The sequence below is a fragment of the Schistocerca serialis genome, chromosome 2 (assembly GCF_023864345.2).
Source record: "Schistocerca serialis cubense isolate TAMUIC-IGC-003099 chromosome 2, iqSchSeri2.2, whole genome shotgun sequence".
Classification (NCBI taxonomy): Eukaryota; Metazoa; Arthropoda; class Insecta; order Orthoptera; family Acrididae; genus Schistocerca; species Schistocerca serialis.
Genome location: NC_064639.1, coordinates 921,801,771 through 921,822,790, shown reverse-complemented (window position 1 = coordinate 921,822,790; position 21,020 = coordinate 921,801,771). Strand labels below are relative to the sequence as shown.

The window sequence follows — 21,020 nt, the reverse complement described above, 5'->3', positions numbered from 1 at the left end:
GCTCCCATTTTACTCACAGTAAATTGGCCAAAAGCTAGTGCGGTGTTGCACTTTATTTCATTTTCAAGCAAAATTTAATGCAAATTCTCTGATCCATCTTTCTCAAAAGTATAAATTCACCAATCACTTGAAAACATGTACAACCTTTTTGACTGCCAACATGAAAAACCAAATATTCAAAACAGTTGAAAATGCAAATGTATATCAGGAACATGTGTACCAACAAGATAAAAAAAATTGAAAATTGGATGTATAAAGCCCACAAAATAAAAAATTCTTATTACTTTTTGATCACACCTTGTACTATGTATACCCTACCATCAATGAATATGAAGCAAACAGCTTACAGCAACTGTAGCAACTAATAGGTGCCATTAGGGGAGACTGAGGGAATGCCACCATATAGTTTTTATTTATTTATTTTTCCTTTGCTTGTGGAAATTAAGGTGATGCCATCTGAAAAGTCTCTTATGTTAAAGCAATAATGCCACTGTAATAATTACATGTAGTAGTGATACATACAGTCTTCTTAATGTATTTCGTGTTGTTATTGAGAATTCACTGACAAAGGGATGCCATGCCGTTGGGATCACAGATTTACTCCACAATTTGTACACCTTTAGCAGATTTTAGTTTTAATGGGCTATTAATGGTGTAGAAAGTTTGGGGTAAATCTATGATCCCAACATTGTGGCCTCCCCTTCTGAGTGTATGCAACCACTTAGTTGATTAGGATAGCTTTCAGCTTCACCTGAAACAGCTTTGCTTCAAAAGTTGTCAAAGTATGTGGCAACTTGCTGAACCGTATCTGCCCATTATGGACATCAATCACCAGTAGAGAGATCACGATAAACACTGGACATGAGCAAGGTTATTGACAACTTGTCACTTTATCATCAAAGTTCTTATTTGATACACGTGTCTGCTATTGTGGAAAATACTGTTTCTCACTATTTCGTCCTAATTTATGACTTCCATAAAAATCAAGGTAATTATCTTTCTTTATTAATTTATAGTCATAATTGTGCATTCTTATTTTTTATACTAGTAATAAACAGATTTTTGGACTCAAAAGGATATTAGAAAGCCACTGCAGGAAAGATAAAAATACTATAGTGACCTTCATGGACCTTGCCAAAGCTTACGATTCTGTAGACAGGAATGTGTTGTTGAATGTCCTTCACGCGAGAGGATTGGAAACAGTAACATATGAATTAGTAAGGGACATTTTGAAAGGCACAACTACTACGGATGGGTACTGAGCTCAGTTTCAGCATGTTTTGAAATAAAGTTAGGAGTTCTTGTTGTTGGATGAAGTGGACAAGCAGAGGATACAGGTGAACAGAACTACAGTATAACTTCGATTTTACATTTTTCATGATTCTAAGCCATAAATTTGTAGCCCCTGTGAAAAACCCGTAAGATCAATGCTAAAAATTCCCAAATTTTACATTTCTTCCAAGTAAGGTTTACCCCGATTCTACATTCTTACTCGATGTCTCGCTTGACTTTGTCCCATTTTCTTCCTATTGACATTTGACATGAGTGAATGTGTTATAAGTGGCACAAAAGACAGGTGGTTCACACAACAGGTGGTGGCAGAGTTTTGGGAATATTTTAGTCCATTGTGGAGAGGGGAAACGTGAGAAAGGAAATGCTGACATAATCTACCACTAGAGTTGCTAACACAACTTGCACCATTTAGCTTCACTGTGTAGTTATGATACAACTACCATAGGTTGCAGCAACAAACAAGACAGTCGATGCAAAGTGTTCTGGGCCAAGCCAATAGGTGATGATGGTGCCCAGCTACCAGCTTTTCTTGTGCTACTAACAACTCAGTTTCATTTTTTGCACATATTTAATAACAATATTAATTTTCAACATTTAAAATTCATACACTGAGCATCAAAGAATACGCTCAGTCAAAATCAAGGAAATGTCAGTCATTTACAGCTAGTGAGCTGTTATTGGCTGGTGACTTGTTACATCACCCCGCAGCCAGCGCAGCTGCCACACCACACTAATGTACATAAACATGCTCACCTGCTGGATGTGTGGAGAGGGGAGTGGCCCTTCAACTGTATGAGTGCAGGTAGGAGTGAAAGCATTTTGTGAAGTACTGAAAATATATTTTTCATGCAGATCATGTGCTATGGCAGAGATGTTACAAGGAAATAGAACAAGGGTTTTGTAATAGCACATTTTAAAGACTTTAGCGTTCAAATCTGACAAGTTACAGTTGCAACAATTACACACAGTACTCACATACATACTTTGCACCACATACTGTAGATTGTGAAGATTAGCAGCAGTGATAGAAGGCATGAAGTGACACTGTTGTGCCTGAGCTTTCTTTTAAATTTAAATTTTACAGAGTGTACATAAATTCACTGAGCTGACTTCTTATAAGCTTGTATAATCAGCTGGGGAAGTAAACTCATTTTTTCTCCTGTCTCTTTCTCTCATCGAGAGAAGGAAAACACACACACCACATTTCAGATTACACCTTTCACCCTACTTCAGAGTTTTCGGTTTAATTCACCTTGTTCATCAATATTTGCTTTTTCCTGGGTGAGCACAAAGGAAAGATCTCTCAAAAACGCATGTTCTAACATATAATTTGGGGTCATAGCACGTTGCAAAATAGCTTGATTACCTAGTGCCCAGGTACCAATTTCAATTTTTTGATGAGTTTTTACTTGCTGTTACACAGCTGTGATTTTTTTAAGAACTGATAAAATTCATTAGCACAAATTATTGTATAAACATTCTAGTGTGCATTTACTTGCCTTCACTCATACAGATTTTATACAATGTGTTAGAGAGGATTATGAGTTTTATTCATATATGCCAATTACATATGTTTTTGCTCTTCTTTAGGGGGTTTTAACGTCTTCCTTGATTCTGCATTTTCCTCAGTTTCACGCTTTTTAAGTCTGGAATGCACAAAAACGTAAAATAGTGATTTCACTGTACAGCTATTGGGGAGGGAGGGGCGTAAACTGCCTAGTCTTTGCTGTGTTATGTCATTGCTACGTAAGAATGAAGAAAATGCAAAAATGGCACTGGAAAATCTTGCTTTAGTTGCTAAATCCAGCATCAAAATAGCATAAAATATGACCAAGATCCTTAATGTGGAGATCACCTGCAAGATTCAAGTGGTGGAGAATATGAACAGCTTCTTCACATGGGGAAAACGTAACAAGCAAATTACAAACCAAAAAGAGCATAAAAGGCAGGTTCTAAACACTACTTAAACCATGGTACATTGGAAAGACAATTCATAGAAAGAAAAATCTGTCCAGGAATGCCAAATTGAGACATTATGTATCAACTATCAGAAATACAGCATTTTACCTATTAAAGATGGCCACTTCGAGCAAGTGAGCCTATCTCAAGCTGAAGGAGGAGGAATGGATGATCTTGAGACACATCTGCAGCATGAAAAAATGAGGTGAAATCTTGATACACAGAGCAAGAAAGCAGATGTATGAGACTTTTGAAGCAATTTCAGGCATGACAATGAGATTTGCAGGGCAAATAGTGAGGATGGAGGACAATATGCTGATCAAGAAGATACGGAATGCAACATGCTCAACTGGGCAAAAAAAGTAAGGGGGAATGGAAAACAATTGGAGCAAGCAAAAAAATCTGTAGGAACTAGTGCAAGATAGTTCCATCTATGGCAACACAATGGAAGGTCAAAGGTCGACTGATACTAGATTAAAAATTAAGACCATGGAAGTGAAAAGAACTAGGAAGAGCAAATGAATGAAGAGGTATTGGGAGGAAAGACGACACACTGAACAAGTCACTCTTGATCCTAAAGGGTTCAAATGAACCAAATAAATAGTCTTAATTGTTATGGTGTGCACACAATGAATATTCAGTTTGATCTTACTTTACAGTACAGGGGAAAAAATAAAAGAATCCCTATGGTAGTGTGGAATTACACGGAAGTTGAACTTTATCAGGGTCATCCTGCATTATTGTATTAGGCTTCTTTTGGAATTAATATTTCTGTCTGAAAGAGTGGCTTGTGTTGTTTTGAAGATTTCTGAGCAATTAAAACAAAGATGCAGATACTGACTCGAACTTCGGTTACGACTTTTCACATGCAACGCTCTTACCAAATGAGCTATTCAGAAGTAACTCATGACCCTCTTTCACAGCTTAAAGTGCACCAGGCAGGGTAATTTATGTTGTGTTTGGAAAATAGGAAAGGTCTGGGTTTGAGTTCTGACCTGGCATACAGTTTTAATCTGCTGGAAGTACAACTACATTAAACACTTCACTGCACAGAGAAAGATTAATTCTGAAATGTATATTGTAGTAACACGGTTCACGTTTCCCGTCGCACTTCACATAGCGTAGACCGGGAACTGTCTCCTAGGCATGCCCGATGTGAACTCTGGGTACGGCCCGTGCTGCCTGAGTTGTTGTTGTTGTTCCGCCGGCAGAGGTCGCGGCCGAATTCTCGCATGCCCTCTGGTGGACTGGACTCTACTTGCGGCAACTACCGTCAGTAGAACAGAGCAAGAAAGCAGATGTATGAGACTTTTGAAGCAATTTCAGGCATGACAATGAGATTTGCAGGGCAAATAGTGAGGATGGAGGACAATATGCTGATCAAGAAGATACGGAATGCAACATGCTCAACTGGGCAAAAAAAGTAAGGGGGAATGGAAAACAATTGGAGCAAGCAAAAAAATCTGTAGGAACTAGTGCAAGATAGTTCCATCTATGGCAACACAATGGAAGGTCAAAGGTCGACTGATACTAGATTAAAAATTAAGACCATGGAAGTGAAAAGAACTAGGAAGAGCAAATGAATGAAGAGGTATTGGGAGGAAAGACGACACACTGAACAAGTCACTCTTGATCCTAAAGGGTTCAAATGAACCAAATAAATAGTCTTAATTGTTATGGTGTGCACACAATGAATATTCAGTTTGATCTTACTTTACAGTACAGGGGAAAAAATAAAAGAATCCCTATGGTAGTGTGGAATTACACGGAAGTTGAACTTTATCAGGGTCATCCTGCATTATTGTATTAGGCTTCTTTTGGAATTAATATTTCTGTCTGAAAGAGTGGCTTGTGTTGTTTTGAAGATTTCTGAGCAATTAAAACAAAGATGCAGATACTGACTCGAACTTCGGTTACGACTTTTCACATGCAACGCTCTTACCAAATGAGCTATTCAGAAGTAACTCATGACCCTCTTTCACAGCTTAAAGTGCACCAGGCAGGGTAATTTATGTTGTGTTTGGAAAATAGGAAAGGTCTGGGTTTGAGTTCTGACCTGGCATACAGTTTTAATCTGCTGGAAGTACAACTACATTAAACACTTCACTGCACAGAGAAAGATTAATTCTGAAATGTATATTGTAGTAACACGGTTCACGTTTCCCGTCGCACTTCACATAGCGTAGACCGGGAACTGTCTCCTAGGCATGCCCGATGTGAACTCTGGGTACGGCCCGTGCTGCCTGAGTTGTTGTTGTTGTTCCGCCGGCAGAGGTCGCGGCCGAATTCTCGCATGCCCTCTGGTGGACTGGACTCTACTTGCGGCAACTACCGTCAGTGACGCGCCGTGCAGACGTGCGCCTCCCACGATCTTTCTGGTGGCTATTGTACTCCTCCTCCTTCGGGGGGAGAAACCACTGGGATCCACTGCGTCTGAAGGTGGAGCTTCATGCAGGAGCGATGACCTCCACGTCCATCAGAAGGCTGGAGTCGAGAGGATCTGCCAACCCTCGAGCCGGAACCTTTGAATATGGCTGGAAGTGACCCACACGAAGAGGCCCCCGTCGTCCAACCACCGGAGCCCGGGACAGAACGGGAAACAAGCCGTCGAACTCTGGATCCTGGTCCACCTCGGGAGGGGCCAGACCCAGGGGCGGGGACGATGGGGAAGGGACGACCACAGGCGAACCAGCATACTGAGAAACCGGGCCTGCGAGGGATCCAGCTCTCGCTGGGGCATCTCTAACGATGGCAATGCCAGTGCTGGAGCTACTGGAGGCTGCCAAGGCTGAGAACCATCAGAGTGCGGCGGAGTCACAGGGGGGGGGGGGGGGGGGGCGGTAGCATCCCCTGAGAAACCAACACGGGTGTCGGCAATGGGTGCCTGAGGGGTCAGAGGGTGGGTGCTCAAACGTGGACGTATCTGATTTTGGTGACAACGTACCTCCCGGTCCCCTGCCTGCAAAGTATAGAGCCGGCAGCCATTGCGGCACAGGACCACCGCCGGTATCCAACGTGGATTGCGACCAAACCCATGTGCCCAGACCGACATGCCCGGTGAAAAGCCGGGTACTCCGTTTTGCGAAGACTGGCGAGGACCAGGCCGGAGGAGGTGCAGCAGAGTTGTAGGTTGGCGCCCGTGGAGGAGCTCTGCGGGGCTGCGTTCTCCCATTGGTGTGGTCCGGTATGCCGTCAGAAAAAACGTCAACGCCTCCTCCACAGGAAATTCGTGCACATACTTTCTCATCTGCGTCTTAAATGTGCACACCATGCGCTCGGCTTCCCCATTCGATTGTGGATGAAAGGGGGCAGAGCAAACGTGCCGAATACCGAAGCGCCTATAAAAATCCTGGAAGGTCTGCGAAATAAACTGAGGTCCATTGTCCGAGATCAGAGTGACTGGCAGACCTTCCACAGAGAAGATTTTTGCTAGTGCCTGGATTGCAACTTCTGAAGTGGTTGAGGAGCAGCGAACCACATATGGGAATCGGGAATAAGCATCAATGACAATGAGCCAAAAGCCAATGAGAAACGGGCCCGCAAAATCAATGTGAACACGTTCCCATGCCTGGGTTGCAGGCGGCCATGAGGATAACGCTGACCTGGGAGTTGCCTGTTGGCTCGCACACTGGGAACAGGTGGCCACCAAGTGCTCAATTTCTCTGTCAATACCGGGCCAGTACACACGTCTGCGAGCCAAGGTTTTAGTACGGGAAACACCCCAGTGCCCCTCATGTAAAAACGTGAGGACTTCACTTCGCAAACTTGCAGGAACAACCACGCAAGGAGCTGTATCATCGGTAGCCAGAAGGAGAACTCCTTCCAAGACGGAGAGGCGGTCTCGTAGAACAAAATAATTACAAAGAGGGTCCGAGGCCCGGCCTGGAGGTCGGGATGACCACCCCTGTTGAATGAGGCGAACTGCTTGCCGGAGAACCGGGTCAGCTGCCGTTTCCCTGGCTACTATAGAACTAGTGATCGGGAAGCCATCAACCGCTTGGCGGGACTCCACATCCAAATGAAAACACATAATCTCCTCTCGATTGAACTTAGGATCCGGGCCCACCGGAAGATGGGAAAGAGCGTCTGTTCATATGCGTCCCAATCCTCCGCCATCTGCCGTCTCATCATACAGGGGAAAGGGAGGAGGGAACGGCGCCGCAGCAGACTGCGTGGAGAGCAAAGCCGGAAGCACTTGTTTCATGGTTGCCATGAGCTCCGTCTGCTGCTCAACCAAAACCCACACTACATCCTCCATGCCGTGGATAAGCTGCGAAACCAGAACAACGACACAACATGCGAAAGAATGACCCTACTCGTCGCCAATTGTGTAGTAACACGGTTCACGTTTCCCATCGCACTTCACATAGCGTAGACTGGGAACTGTCTCCTAGGCATTCCCGATGTGAACTCTGGGCACGGCCCGTGCTGCCTGAGTTGTTGTTGTTGTTCTGCCGGCAGAGGTCGCGGCCGAATTCTCGGGTGCCCTCTGGTGGATGGGGCTCTACTTGCGGCAACTACCGTCTGTGACGCGCCGTGCCGACGTGCGCCTCCCGCGATCTTTCTGGTGGCTAATGCATATATCTCTGTTAGTTCTATAATAAAACTGCCATTCAAAAAAAGCATGCATCCATCTTCATATGGGACCATTCCAGTGCCACACTGTGTCTGACCGCATGAGGTGACACAGTGGTTAGCACACTGGACTCACATTTGGGAGGACGATGGCCCAAACCCGCATCTGGCCATCCTGATTTAGCTTTTCCATGATTTCCCTAAATCGCTTCAGGCAAATGCTCAGATGGTTCCTTTGAAAGGGCACAGCCAACTTTCTCGCCCATCCTTCCCTAATCTTAGGAGATCAATGACCTCGCTGTTTGATCCCCTATCCCCCAACTAATCAACCAACCACTGTGTCTGGTGGCATTTAGGAGGCTATTTACACGTTAACTGTCTTCTCAAGAATCATTATCACACTGTCGCTGCACAATGAGACACTGATTTCAAATACATGCTAACACACATAAACACACAAAACACAAATTATACCACAATTACTACTTTGCTTATACTCTGAGATGACAAAAGTCATGGGATAGCAATAAGCACATTAACAGATGGCAGTAATATCATGTACACAAAGTATAAAAAGGCAGTGCATTGGCAGAGCAGTCATTTCTAATCAGTAGACTCACATGAAAAGGTTTCCAACATCATTATGGCCACATGAGGAACTAACAGACTTTGGACCCAGAATAGTAGTTGGGATATTCCATTTCACAAATAGTTGGGAAATTTAATATTCCAAGATCCACAGTGTCATGAAAGTGCCAAAAATACCAAATTCCAGGCATTACCTCTCACCTCGGATAATCCAGTGGATGATGGCCTTTACTTAATGAACTAGAGCAGCAGTGTCTGCTTACAGATGTCAGAGCTAACAGACAAGCAACATTGCATGAAATAACCACCGAAATCAATGTAGGACGTATCACAAATGTACCCATTAGGACAGTGTGGTGAAATTTGGCGTTAATGGGCTACGGCAGTAGATGATCAATATGAGTGCCTTCGCTAAAATGACATTGCCTGTAGCGCCTCTCCTTGGTATGAGCCAAGATGACTGGAAAACTGTGGCCTGGTCAGGTGAGTTCCTATTTCAGTTGGTAAGAGCTGATGGTAGTGTTCAAGTGTGTGCTGCAGATGCCATGAAGCCATGGACCTAAGTTGTCAACAGGCACTGTGCAGGCTGGTGGTGGCTCCATAATGATGTGGCACTATTCACATGGAATGTATTGGGTCCTCCAGTCCAACTGAACCGATCACTGACTGGAAATGGTTCTATTTGACTACTTGGGACCATTTACAGCCATTTCTGAGTTTTATGTTCCCAAACAATGATGGAATTTTTATGGATATGTCACCAGGTCACAGCTGGTTTGAAGAACATTCTGGACAACTCAAGGGACTGATTTGGCCACCCAAATCACCCGACATGAATCCCATCCAACATTTATGGGACTTAATCAAGATGTCAGTTCTTGATTAAAATCCTGCACCAGTAACACTTTTGCAACTATGGATGGCTACAGAGGCAGCAAGGCTCACTGGTGCTTCGGGAGCTTTCAACGACTTGTTGAGTCCATGCCACATTGAGCTGCTGCACTGAACCAAGCAAAAGGAGGTCCAACATGATATTAGAGGTGGCCCATGACTTTTGTCACCTCAGTGCCCGTAGTCATGTACTCCTTCATAAAAAATAAAAAAAATCTCACAAAGAAATCATCTTACACTAATGCAAAACACTGAAACATACCAAGAGTGCCACATGAAAAGCTGGGCAACATCCTATAATGTAAGACAGATATTCAGCAGCTTTATCTGTAGATGAACGACATGCTGAACACAAGCCCATGAGTATGTGCCTTGTGAAGCTGCTTGGAAGAAATCCTCTGTCACACAAGCTCTTCACCTGGATTGTGAAATTGTGGAACATGTAAATCACTGTGCTTACAAAAAATTAATAAGATTTTATAGTAACATTTTAAAATCTGTTTAATTTTAAAAGGTATTAATAAGATTAGTGCACTTGACTAACTTGCTGAATCACTGAGACTTCATAACTGCTCCTACTACATAAATTTTTAAGAAGATACCGCTATGCCGCATGCCACTAGCCTACATTACATTTTAGTGATAAAGGGTAGTTTGAGAGGTGCAGTAATTGAAGCTGATGTCTCACATAACTAAGAATTTGCAACAAATAAGAAAATTTCCTTAAGTCACTTGAATTAAGGCTAAAAGTTTATGACTAAAAATTACAGTTAACTTTAGGAGTATAGATTGATAAATTCAGTGTTGATTTTCCAACACATGCAACACACAAAATTTTTGGGATGCTTCTTAAAATCTTTTGTTTGATGGTATGTAATTTCTTGTTAGAGCTTTCAAAGTCCTTTCAATTTTATAAAATTGTGTTGGTGTGTACTTAAGATATTAATGTTTGCGATGTGGAACAAGTGCAGGTATAAAATAACAGAGAGAAGTATTTGTCAGAAACTGGTATTGAGCCCTCAGATACCAATGAGGCCTCCTAGACCAAGGATTCCAAGCTGGCAGTAAGTCAGCTGCACATCAGGCATCCATCAGAGTCCTTTGGAGATGCTAGTCAAGACCTGCAAGGACTCAACTGGGTCACCATGTACAACAGATGGGATGATGTGATGTGTTCGGCAAGTACGTACTTCTACTTGACGGCATAGCAGGGTTGGGAAAAATTGTCAGGTTAAAACTGATGCCAGTACTATAGTTCGATATTTGTTTGGTCTCAGTTTTCATCTTTTACTAATAACTGAGTAAAAAAAAAAAAAAAATAAATAAATAAATAAATAAATAAATAAATATCGATCAGCCACAGCAGCAGTGGTAAAATATTTCGTTTTTAAATAAACAATTTTTAAAAAAATTTTATTTGTAAAATTTGTGCTGGTGTTATAAGGAGTCACCCTCCTCTAACATTACCTTTTTTAAAAATAGGAATAACCGATACCATGTACACTACCGATTCTTGCATAGGTTAAAATTATTTCAGCTGTTTCACTAAAAGAATTCATATGATTTTGTATACAATGCATTATATTTCAGGCTAAAATGTATAAAAAGAAATTAATGTGTTACAACTGATAGGTACTAACAGTTAAAATTACTCTTCTTTTAAAAATAATTGAAATTACAAAATTTGTGGCATACTTAAAATTCATATTATTTATTGCACAATCTAACACTAATTATTAAATTTATTTCTAGTGTGGTTTACAAAATAATGATATATTTTTGTGAAGATTCTTCTTTGGTAAAGAAAGTTTGTAAATTCTTTTCCTTTGTAAATTCTTTGGAATAAAGTGAGTACCGCAGAATGTAAGTAGTGGTGGGCATGCCTCTGATGGAATCGCACATATTTTGCTAAACTTGTCAATGACAATGTAATTTTTGGTGTGATAAGTGAAAAATTGTAAAGTCAGTGTCATTTAGAAGAATGGGATAAAATAAAAAGAAATTCATAGCAACAGGCAAATCTTCCTCAGTTATTTTGTCTTCAGCAACCCAAACATTAGATTAGGGTCTAGTGTAGCAGGGGATACAACCCGTCGGATTTGAACAATGACGTCGTTCCTTAGTCATAGATAGTAATGTCTTCCCTTCGAGGCATAGATAATAAAGCAGTTCTGTGTTCTAATAAGCGCTATCATTAAAATAATTGAATGTGAATCTAAAAGCGATCGCTTGATATTAGATACAGATGCTTCAGTAGCTGATAAGTGTTTTTTGGCTTTAAAAAAAAAAAATCTCATGAGATAGAATAAACTGATCCTACTTTATTAAGCAATCAATAAAAAAACTAAACTAAACAATAACAGCAAAAGACAAATGCAACACAAAGGTTAAATAAACAATCAAAACATATAAAATGAAACAGGTTGCAAATGTAACGTACGTGTATTTCCACCTATTCGTAAGTAGGATCAGTTTATTCTATCTTGTGAGATTTTTTTTTTTAAAAGCCAAAAAACACTTATCAGCTACTGAAGTATCTGTATCTTAGGATCAGTTTATTCTATCTCGTGATTTTTTTTTTTTTTTTAAGCCAGAAAACACTTATCAGCTACTGAAGCATCTGTATCTTCTAATGGGTGCGGGAGTTCCGACTCACACCCACCCACCTCCCCAGGAGTCGGAACTCCCTCACCCATTAGAAGATACAGATGCTTTAGTAGCTGATAAGTGTTTTTTGGCTTTTTAAAAAAAAAAATCTCACGAGATAAAATAAACTGATCCTAAGATACAGATGCTTCAGTAGCTGATAAGTGTTTTTTGGCTTAAAAAAAAAAAAAAAAAAAAAAAAAAAATCTCACGAGATAGAATAAACTGATACTACTTTATGTTAGTAATAGCGGAGACGAAATAAACAGCACATCTACAATTTGTATCCCGTGTTCCACTTAGGGTTTACTGAAGCAGAGGATACATCGTTCAGGTCAAGAACAGGACAGTAATGCTAGTGAAAACGAAGAAATCGCCTTACCACAAACTCGTATTCCGGACTGTACTTAAGCAACACACTTCGAATGAGCTTTCAATTTGTATTGGGTTTCATTTGCAGTTTAGTGAAGCAGGGGATACATAGTTCAAGTGAACAACAGGACAGCAATGCTAGTTGAAACTAAGAAATCGACTACGCTGAACTTGTATCCCGTACTGCACTTAAGCAATACAGTTCGAAAGACTTTCGAGATACAACTGACATACATGTAACGTGATGTATTCTTTGCTAGTAATTTCATTCATTTCTTTCCATTGTATTTTGTAGAGAAATACTAAGATACAAACACGCGATATCGTTAACGTGAAAATACTACTGGCCCTTACATATGTGAAATAAAGTTTATCTCTCTCGCATTCCTTTGTTTCTCAACATTCTCCTCAGCTCTTTCATCTTTGTAATACATGCTCTCTGGCGACTTGTGACGTCATTGTTCAAAGCCGACGGGTTGTATCCCCTGCTACACTAGACCCTTAGATCAAGCTTTCAGCAGCAAGAATGTACCCCTGGTCAAGTCTTGGTGCCTATAACAACAACAACAACAACAACAACAACGAGGTAATGGAGATAAGTAAAAAGTTTTTCTTTTGTATATCTTACACCTCTTGAAGCTTTCCTGATTTGTGCAAAGACAGAAAATTTTAATAGTGATGTGTGGGAGGTTAAGTTCACACTGTGAAATATTGCGTTATTATAGAAAATGGGAAAAGTGACCAGTGCTGTCTCCATAACAATGCCAAATGAAATGAGCAACAAACCTATGGCATAAGAACTGGTACAGCATTGCTACATGCTCTATGAATTAGTGTCTTGTGTTGTCACCATACATCCGCTGCACTGCAGAATAGTACCAACACTAGTTTGGAAATATTTTTATGGAGTGGCATAGTAATGACTGACAATGTTTCATATACTTTAACATGTTTCCTGTAGCTCGGCCCACCATGTGTCCCGATGCAGTTCTTCCCACCACATCGGCATGAATTTTGGTGACTCCCCAAAATGGGGCGGAAATGATTATTATGTCAAATTCTAAGCAGGTGCAAAAGGCTCAAAGGTAGGTAGGTAGGTAGGTAGATAAGTGTGAGTGTGAGCGTGAGCGTGAGTGTGTGTGTGTGTGTGTGTGTGTGTGTGTGTGTGTGTACCATGAGATAAATAATTCAAATATCTTTAATTCAAATATCTTACTGCTTCTGTTCAGCCCACTGGGACCTGATGACACCTTTTTGTACTGGTTTTCAATTGTTCAGGTCACCCTGTGTCCCAATTGTTGTGTTGCACTCTTTTTAGCACCAAATTCTACAGCAAACACACACACACACACACACACACACACACACACACACACAAACCAACCACCATTTGTTACTGCTAGCAGGCAAGAATAATTGCTGTAAGGTATGCAGCAAAATATCGCTGACAGTTTTGAGTCAATTGTTTATCTTCTTTAATAGCTATGGTTGGCGACCAGTTGTAATCACATTTAATTGCAAATTTAGCTAGAAATGGACCCATCTACTTCTGGGCTGCCAGCAACAAGTAAACAAAGATATAGTACACCATATGCTTCTCTGTGGAACAATTCGTCCAAATGGAGCAGGCCTTCCCAAGGATATTGTGGAGAAGATTGAGAAGGGGGAAATATGTGGAGCAGAGAATGATGATGGAAACAAAATTTTTAACGGGATGGATAAGAGAGTTCTAATGATTTCAGTGGTTCCTGGATATACTGATGTTTTAGAGGACACCAGGTAAAAGAATAGAAAAGGAGAAGTTATAATGAAACCAAAGGCTGTGCTGGAGTACAAGAAGATAAAAAAAAAGGTGTTGATCTCAGTGCTCAGATGTCTTCGTATATTCACTATTGAGAAAGGGGGTGAAATGGTGGAGAAAAGTTACAATGAAACTTCCTCTAGGGACCTTATAGTAATTTTGAATTTTGAGAGAGTCCACTGCCTTGCATTTAGTTTGATATACTGCCTGTGCCCCTCCCGCATCAATAATGAAAGCACATACTTTGGGAAACATTGAATGATCAAGTGGCGAAACACACACCGTATCATTTGAGAGCTACAGAGGCTAGCAAGTGTGCCAGGACTTACCCCATTTCACTGCTGCAAGTGCCACGTTGTCATAACAAGCCTGTCCATAGATACAAAGTATTGCGCCAGAATCTAAGAGTGAAATTAAAAATTGAAATAGCTTTCCAGACTTAGTCATTGTATGCTTCAGTATATTAATGTTAAAATCATTAAATCTCAGAAGGATCAGATGAATAAGTTTCGCTAAATACATTTTTTAAGAAAAAAATGAATGGTGCAAAATAATGAAGCTAGAAAGCCAAAAATTGTTCAGAATGTGCAAATGTGTGTCACAATCAAAAGCTAAGAATCTCAATTTGATCAGTACAATATTTTGATCAAAAGCGCTGTTTTTATGAAAACTTGAAGGCACTAAATATTAGACTCAGAAAAATGAAAATTCGCATGTAGCCTCAGTTTCATATAAAAACACTAACTATGTGACTCCATCAATATATCTCTAATAGGTAGCTGCAGGGAGACACCAAATTTCCTGAAATGAGTTATAAGAAAGATCTTTTATTGACCTTACAGAGGCACTAATACCTTCTCCAGTTCTATTATTGTATGATGAGAATGATGAGACAGGGCTTCCCACTGCCAGTTCAGTTTTGGGCACAGGGACAGTTCTAGTACAAATTCAGGAAGATGCCGAAAAGGTGACAGTTCATGCTCCCAGAGTACCCTCCCAGTCTGATAAGACCTACTCACAACTAAAAATGAGTGCCTTGCAGTTGTTTGGACCATCAATGAGTTCTGGCCATATCTTCTGTCACCAATGTGACAGACCATCATTCTCTATGTGACTGACTAGCCTGAAGAATCTATTGAGTACATTGGCGAGTTTGGTACAAAGGCTTCAGGAGTACTACATCACAGAGTTGTATAAAAACAGACACAAACACATGGATGCTTACTGCCTTTCAAGGGATCCTCTGGTGGACCATAAGCAGTGTGGACGAAATCTCAGCCGCCATTGCCACATTAAATGACATTGCTGTTGAACGGAGGGACAGAAATGGTTGCTCATCATCCCAGATCAACTGCGGACAACGATCCTGAATTACACTCCTGGAAATGGAAAAAAGAACACATTGACACCGGTGTGTCAGACCCACCATACTTGCTCCGGACACTGCGAGAGGGCTGTACAAGCAATGATCACACGCACGGCACAGCGGACACACCAGGAACCGCGGTGTTGGCCGTCGAATGGCGCTAGCTGCGCAGCATTTGTGCACCGCCGCCGTCAGTGTCAGCCAGTTTGCCGTGGCATACGGAGCTCCATCGCAGTCTTTAACACTGGTAGCATGCCGCGACAGCGTGGACGTGAACCGTATGTGCAGTTGACGGACTTTGAGCGAGGGCGTATAGTGGGCATGCAAGAGGCCGGGTGGACGTACCGCCGAATTGCTCAACACGTGGGGCGTGAGGTCTCCACAGTACATCGATGTTGTCACCAGTGGTCGGCAGAAGGTGCACGTGCCCGTCGACCTGGGACCGGACCGCAGCGACGCACGGATGCACGCCAAGACCGTAGGATCCTACGCAGTGCCGTAGGGGACCGCACCACCACTTCCCAGCAAATTAGGGACACTGTTGCTCCTGGGGTATCGGCGAGGACCATTCGCAACCGGCTCATGAAGCTGGGCTACGGTCCCGCACACCGTTAGGCCGTCTTCCGCTCACGCCCCAACATCGTGCAGCCCACCTCCAGTGGTGTCGCGACAGGCGTGAATGGAGGGACGAATGGAGACGTGTCGTCTTCAGCGATGAGAGTCGCTTCTGCCTTGGTGCCAATGATGGTCGTATGCGTGTTTGGCGCCGTGCAGGTGAGCGCCACAATCAGGACTGCATACGACCGAGGCACACAGGGCCAACACCTGGCATCATGGTGTGGGGAGCGATCTCGTACACTGGCCGTACACCACTGGTGATCGTCGAGGGGACACTGAATAGTGCACGGTACATCCAAACCGTCATCGAACCCATCGTTCTACCATTCCTAGACCGGCAAGGGAACTTGCTGTTCCAACAGGACAATGCACGTCCGCATGTATCCCGTGCCACCCAACGTGCTCTAGAAGGTGTAAGTCAACTACCCTGGCCAGCAAGATCTCCGGATCTGTCCCCCATTGAGCATGTTTGGGACTGGATGAAGTGTCGTCTCACGCGGTCTGCACGTCCAGCACGAACGCTCGTCCAACTGAGGCGCCAGGTGGAAATGGCATGGCAAGCCGTTCCACAGGACTACATCCAGCATCTCTACGATCGTCTCCATGGGAGAATAGCAGCCTGCATTGCTGCGAAAGGTGGATATACACTGTACTAGTGCCGACATTGTGCATGCTCTGTTGCCTGTGTCTATGTGCCTGTGGTTCTGTCAGTGTGATCATGTGATGTATCTGACCCCAGGAATGTGTCAATAAAGTTTCCCCTTCCTGGGACAATGAATTCACGGTGTTCTTATTTCAATTTCCAGGAGTGTATTTTCTTGACGCTGCAACATCTGGCCACCCAGAATTTGTGAAGACTCTAGACCAAATCAGATGCAGGTAGCACTGGGCAGGTTTTACCAATGAGTTACACACTATTGAAGCCAGTGTAAGGAATGCCAGTGACAGAAGCATTTGCCGCAGTTATTTCCAGAGCATCTGGAACCAATCCCACCTGCAGCAGGACCATTCGACAGAATTGGAAGTGACCTCTGCGGAAGGTTTCAGAAGGCAACAAACTACATAAAAAATCAGTAGTGTCATATCTAAATGAGGAACTTGAAACTTTTAGCACAGCTCAGGGACATGTAGAGAAACTCTGGCTCAAGTTGAAACAGTAGTTGACCTCACACTGGGTAGATATGTGCACAGTAGAGCAGTTCATAATGGGAAGAAACCTCTATGGTATACAGTCACTGTAAAGAAACTTCTAAAGAAACAGAGATTACTGCATAATAGGTGTAAAACGAAGCGTAAGGCTATAGATGAGAAATGCTGAATGAAACACGTTCGGCTGTCAAGAGAGCAATGTGTGATGCCTTCAATGACCACTGTAGCAGAATATCGTCAAATGACATTTCACAAAAGCCAAAGAAATTTTTGTCATATGTAAAGGCTGTTAGTGGACCAAAGTTAGTGTCCAGTCCCTAGTGAATGAGACAGGAACTGAAATTGAGGGTAGCAAAACAAAATCTGAAATGCTTAACTCCATTTTCAAATGTTCCTTTACAAAGAAAAATGCAGGACAATTGTCCCAATTTAATCCGTGTACCACTGAAAAGATGACTGAAATAAGTATTAGCAGAAGATGTGTTGAGAAGCAGCTGAAATCATTAAAATTTAACAAAGCTCCAGGTCCTGACAGAAACCCTGTCAGATTTTCTACTGAATTTGTGGCTGAGTTAGCCCCTCTTCCAAGTATAATCTATTGTAGATCCCTCAAACAAAACACCGTGCCCAGTTCTTGAAAAGAGGCACAGGTTACACCCATCTACATGAAGGGTAGTAGAGGCAATCCACAAAACTGCCATCCAATGTGCTTGACATCGATTTATTGTAGAATCTTAGAACTCATTCTGAGATCAAACATAATGAAGTATCTTGAACAGAATGACCTCCTCAATGCCAGCATGGATTTTGAAATCATTGATGATGTGAAACCCAATTCACACTTTTCTCACATGACGTACTGAAAGCCTTGTATCAAGGCACCAGATAGATGCAGTGTTTCTTGATTTCCGAAAAGCATTTGACTCAGTATCATATCAAAGTTTATTGTCAAAAGCAGATCATATAGGGTATAAAGAGAAATTTGTGACTGGATTGAGGGCTTTTTAGTAGAGAGGACACAGCATGTTATTTGGATGGAATGTGATCATCAGATGTAGAAGTAATTATGGATTGCCCCAGGGAAGTGTGCTGGGATCCTTGCTGTTCACATTGTTTATTAATGACCTTGTAGACAATATTAATAGGAAAATCAGGTTTTTTGCAGAGAATGCATTTATTTAGAAGGTGTACAACTTTGCTTCGGCAATTTTTCCCCAACATTTGAGGCTTTAATGAAACAAATTGGTTACACATCTATCATTAAAAGTATTTTCTATCGCTGGCAACTACTTTCTCCCATCTTCCGGGCAGCGTACGAATCCCGTGTCGAAAAAATTGTTCAGACTTTGAAGCGATCCATGAATTGATCCAATTTGTGACTTCTTTATGAGATCGGAAGTGTTGGGCAGCTAGGCCATGCACCATTGTTCTAAACAGGTGACAGTCAGAGGAAGCAATGTCTGGAGAATATGGCGGGTGGGGTAGGACTTCCCATTTTAATGTTTCCAAGTATGTTTTGACCTCTTTTGCAATGTGGGGTCAAGCATTGTCATGCTGCAAAATCACTTTATCGTGTTTCTCGCTGTATTGTGGCCGTTTATCTTTTAATGCTACGCTCAAACACATTTATTGCATTCGATAATGAGCAGCTGTGATTGTTTCACTTTGTTTTAACACCTTCTAGTACACGATGCCGAGCTGGTCCCCCCAAATGCAGAGCAATTTTAATGTTTCCACGTATGTTTTGACCTCTTTTGCAATGTGGGGTCAAGCATTGTCATGCTGCAAAATCACTTTATCGTGTTTCTCGCTGTATTGTGGCCGTTTATCTTTTAATGCTACGCTCAAACACATTTATTGCATTCGATAATGAGCAGCTGTGATTGTTTCACTTTGTTTTAACACCTTCTAGTTCACGATGCCGAGCTGGTCCCCCCAAATGCAGAGCAATTTTAATGTTTCCAAGTATGTTTTGACCTCTTTTGCAATGTGGGGTCAAGCATTGTCATGCTGCAAAATCACTTTATCATGTTTCTCGCTGTATTGTGGCCGTTTATCTTTTAATGCTACGCTCAAACACATTTATTGCATTCGATAATGAGCAGCTGTGATTGTTTCACTTTGTTTTAACACCTTCTAGTACACGATGCCGAGCTGGTCCACCAAATGCAGAGCAAGATCTTGGAGCCGTGAATATTCAGTTTGGTCGTCGATGTGGAAGCATGGCCGGGATATCCCCATGATTTTTTGGGTTTAGGGTTATCATAATGAACCCATTTTTCGTCCCCGGTCACAATACGATGGAGAAATCCATTACATTTCTGTCTCTGAAGCAACTGTTCACAAACACACAAATGCCGTTCAACGTCTCTTGGTTTCAGCTCACACGGGACCCAAGTTCCTTCTATCTGAACCAGGCCCATAGCCTTGAGACGTTTAGAAATGGCTCGCTGTGTCACTCCCACTAATCGTGCCAATTCTTCTTGAGTTTGACGTGAGTCTTCAATCAACAATGTCTCCAATTCTGCATCTTCAAAAACATTCTCTCTTCCATCACTATACCAGTCTACGACGTTAAAATCACCGTTCTTGAAGCATTGAAACCACTCATGACACATTCTTTCACTAATAGCATCCTTACCATATGTACTTGAGAGCATTCAATGAGACTCAGCCGCTGCTTTCTTCATATTGAAACAAAACAGTAACACCTCCTGCAAATGACAAGAATTAGGCTCATAAACTTATATTTTCTCTCAAGAACAACCTTATGATGCAAACACAAATCGATTAATGCTTAAGTGGGGTTATGTTGACCAAGATCCAAGCTAACTGCCTGATGTCTGTGATCTGTTTCTTTCGACCGCTACTTAACCACTGTCGCCACCTATCGGCAAACAGCGGAACCAAAGTTGTACACCTTGTGTAATGAAGTACCATCAGAGAGATGCTTCATAACTATTCAGTCAGATCTTGATAAGATTTCAACATGGTGCAATGATTGGTAACTTGCTCTAAATGTTCAGATATGTAAAATTTTGCACTTCAGAAAAAGAAAGAACGTAGTGTCCATGACAATAATGTCAATGAGTCACTCTTGGAATCGGCCAACTGATACAAATACGTAGGTGTAACACTTTGTAAGGATATGAAATGGAATGGTCACACAGGTTCAGTCATGGGTGAAGCAGGTGGTAGACCTCAGTTTATGTGTAGAATACTAGGGAAGTGCAATCAGTCTGCAAAAGAGCTTGCTTACAAATCACTTGCGCGACCAGTTCTAGACTATTATTCAAGTATATGGGACCATACCAGATATGACTAGTAGGGGATACTGAATGCATACAGAGAAGGGCAGCATGAATTGTCACCGGTTTGTTTAATCCATGGGAGAGTATGACAGAGATACTGAAGGTACTGAAGTGGCAGATTCTTGAAGACAGATGTAAACTACCCCAAGGAAGTCCGTTAAGAAAGTTTCAAGAACCAGCTTTAAATGATTACTCTAGGGCTGTACTACAGCCCCCTACATTTTGCTCATGTAGGGATAGTAAGGATAAGATTAGGATAATTATTGCATGTCATGAACCTGACAGTGATTTGCAGAGTACAGATGTAGATGTAGACATGGACAGCAGATATCTAAGGTTAATAGTCTGCACTGACTACCTCACCTGCTATGCTGTCACCAAAGCTGTGGAACTCGTGTAAAGTTCTTTGAAGAAGAGCACCCCTGTAATGATCTCTGATCATGGAAAAGCT

At 41.9% G+C, this 21,020-nt stretch overlaps 1 protein-coding gene across 6 annotated transcripts in view; it reads right to left on the bottom strand.

The window, feature by feature from the left end:
• Positions 1 to 21,020, bottom strand: part of LOC126458295 (Fanconi anemia group A protein-like) — a 240,518-nt gene that overhangs the window by 31,902 nt on the left and 187,596 nt on the right. For all 6 annotated transcript variants that reach the window (XM_050095235.1, XM_050095240.1, XM_050095239.1 and 3 more), the window contains one exon: positions 9,569 to 9,724. In XM_050095235.1, the coding sequence (XP_049951192.1) occupies positions 9,569 to 9,724 (156 nt within the window). The remainder of the gene's footprint in view (positions 1 to 9,568; positions 9,725 to 21,020) is intronic.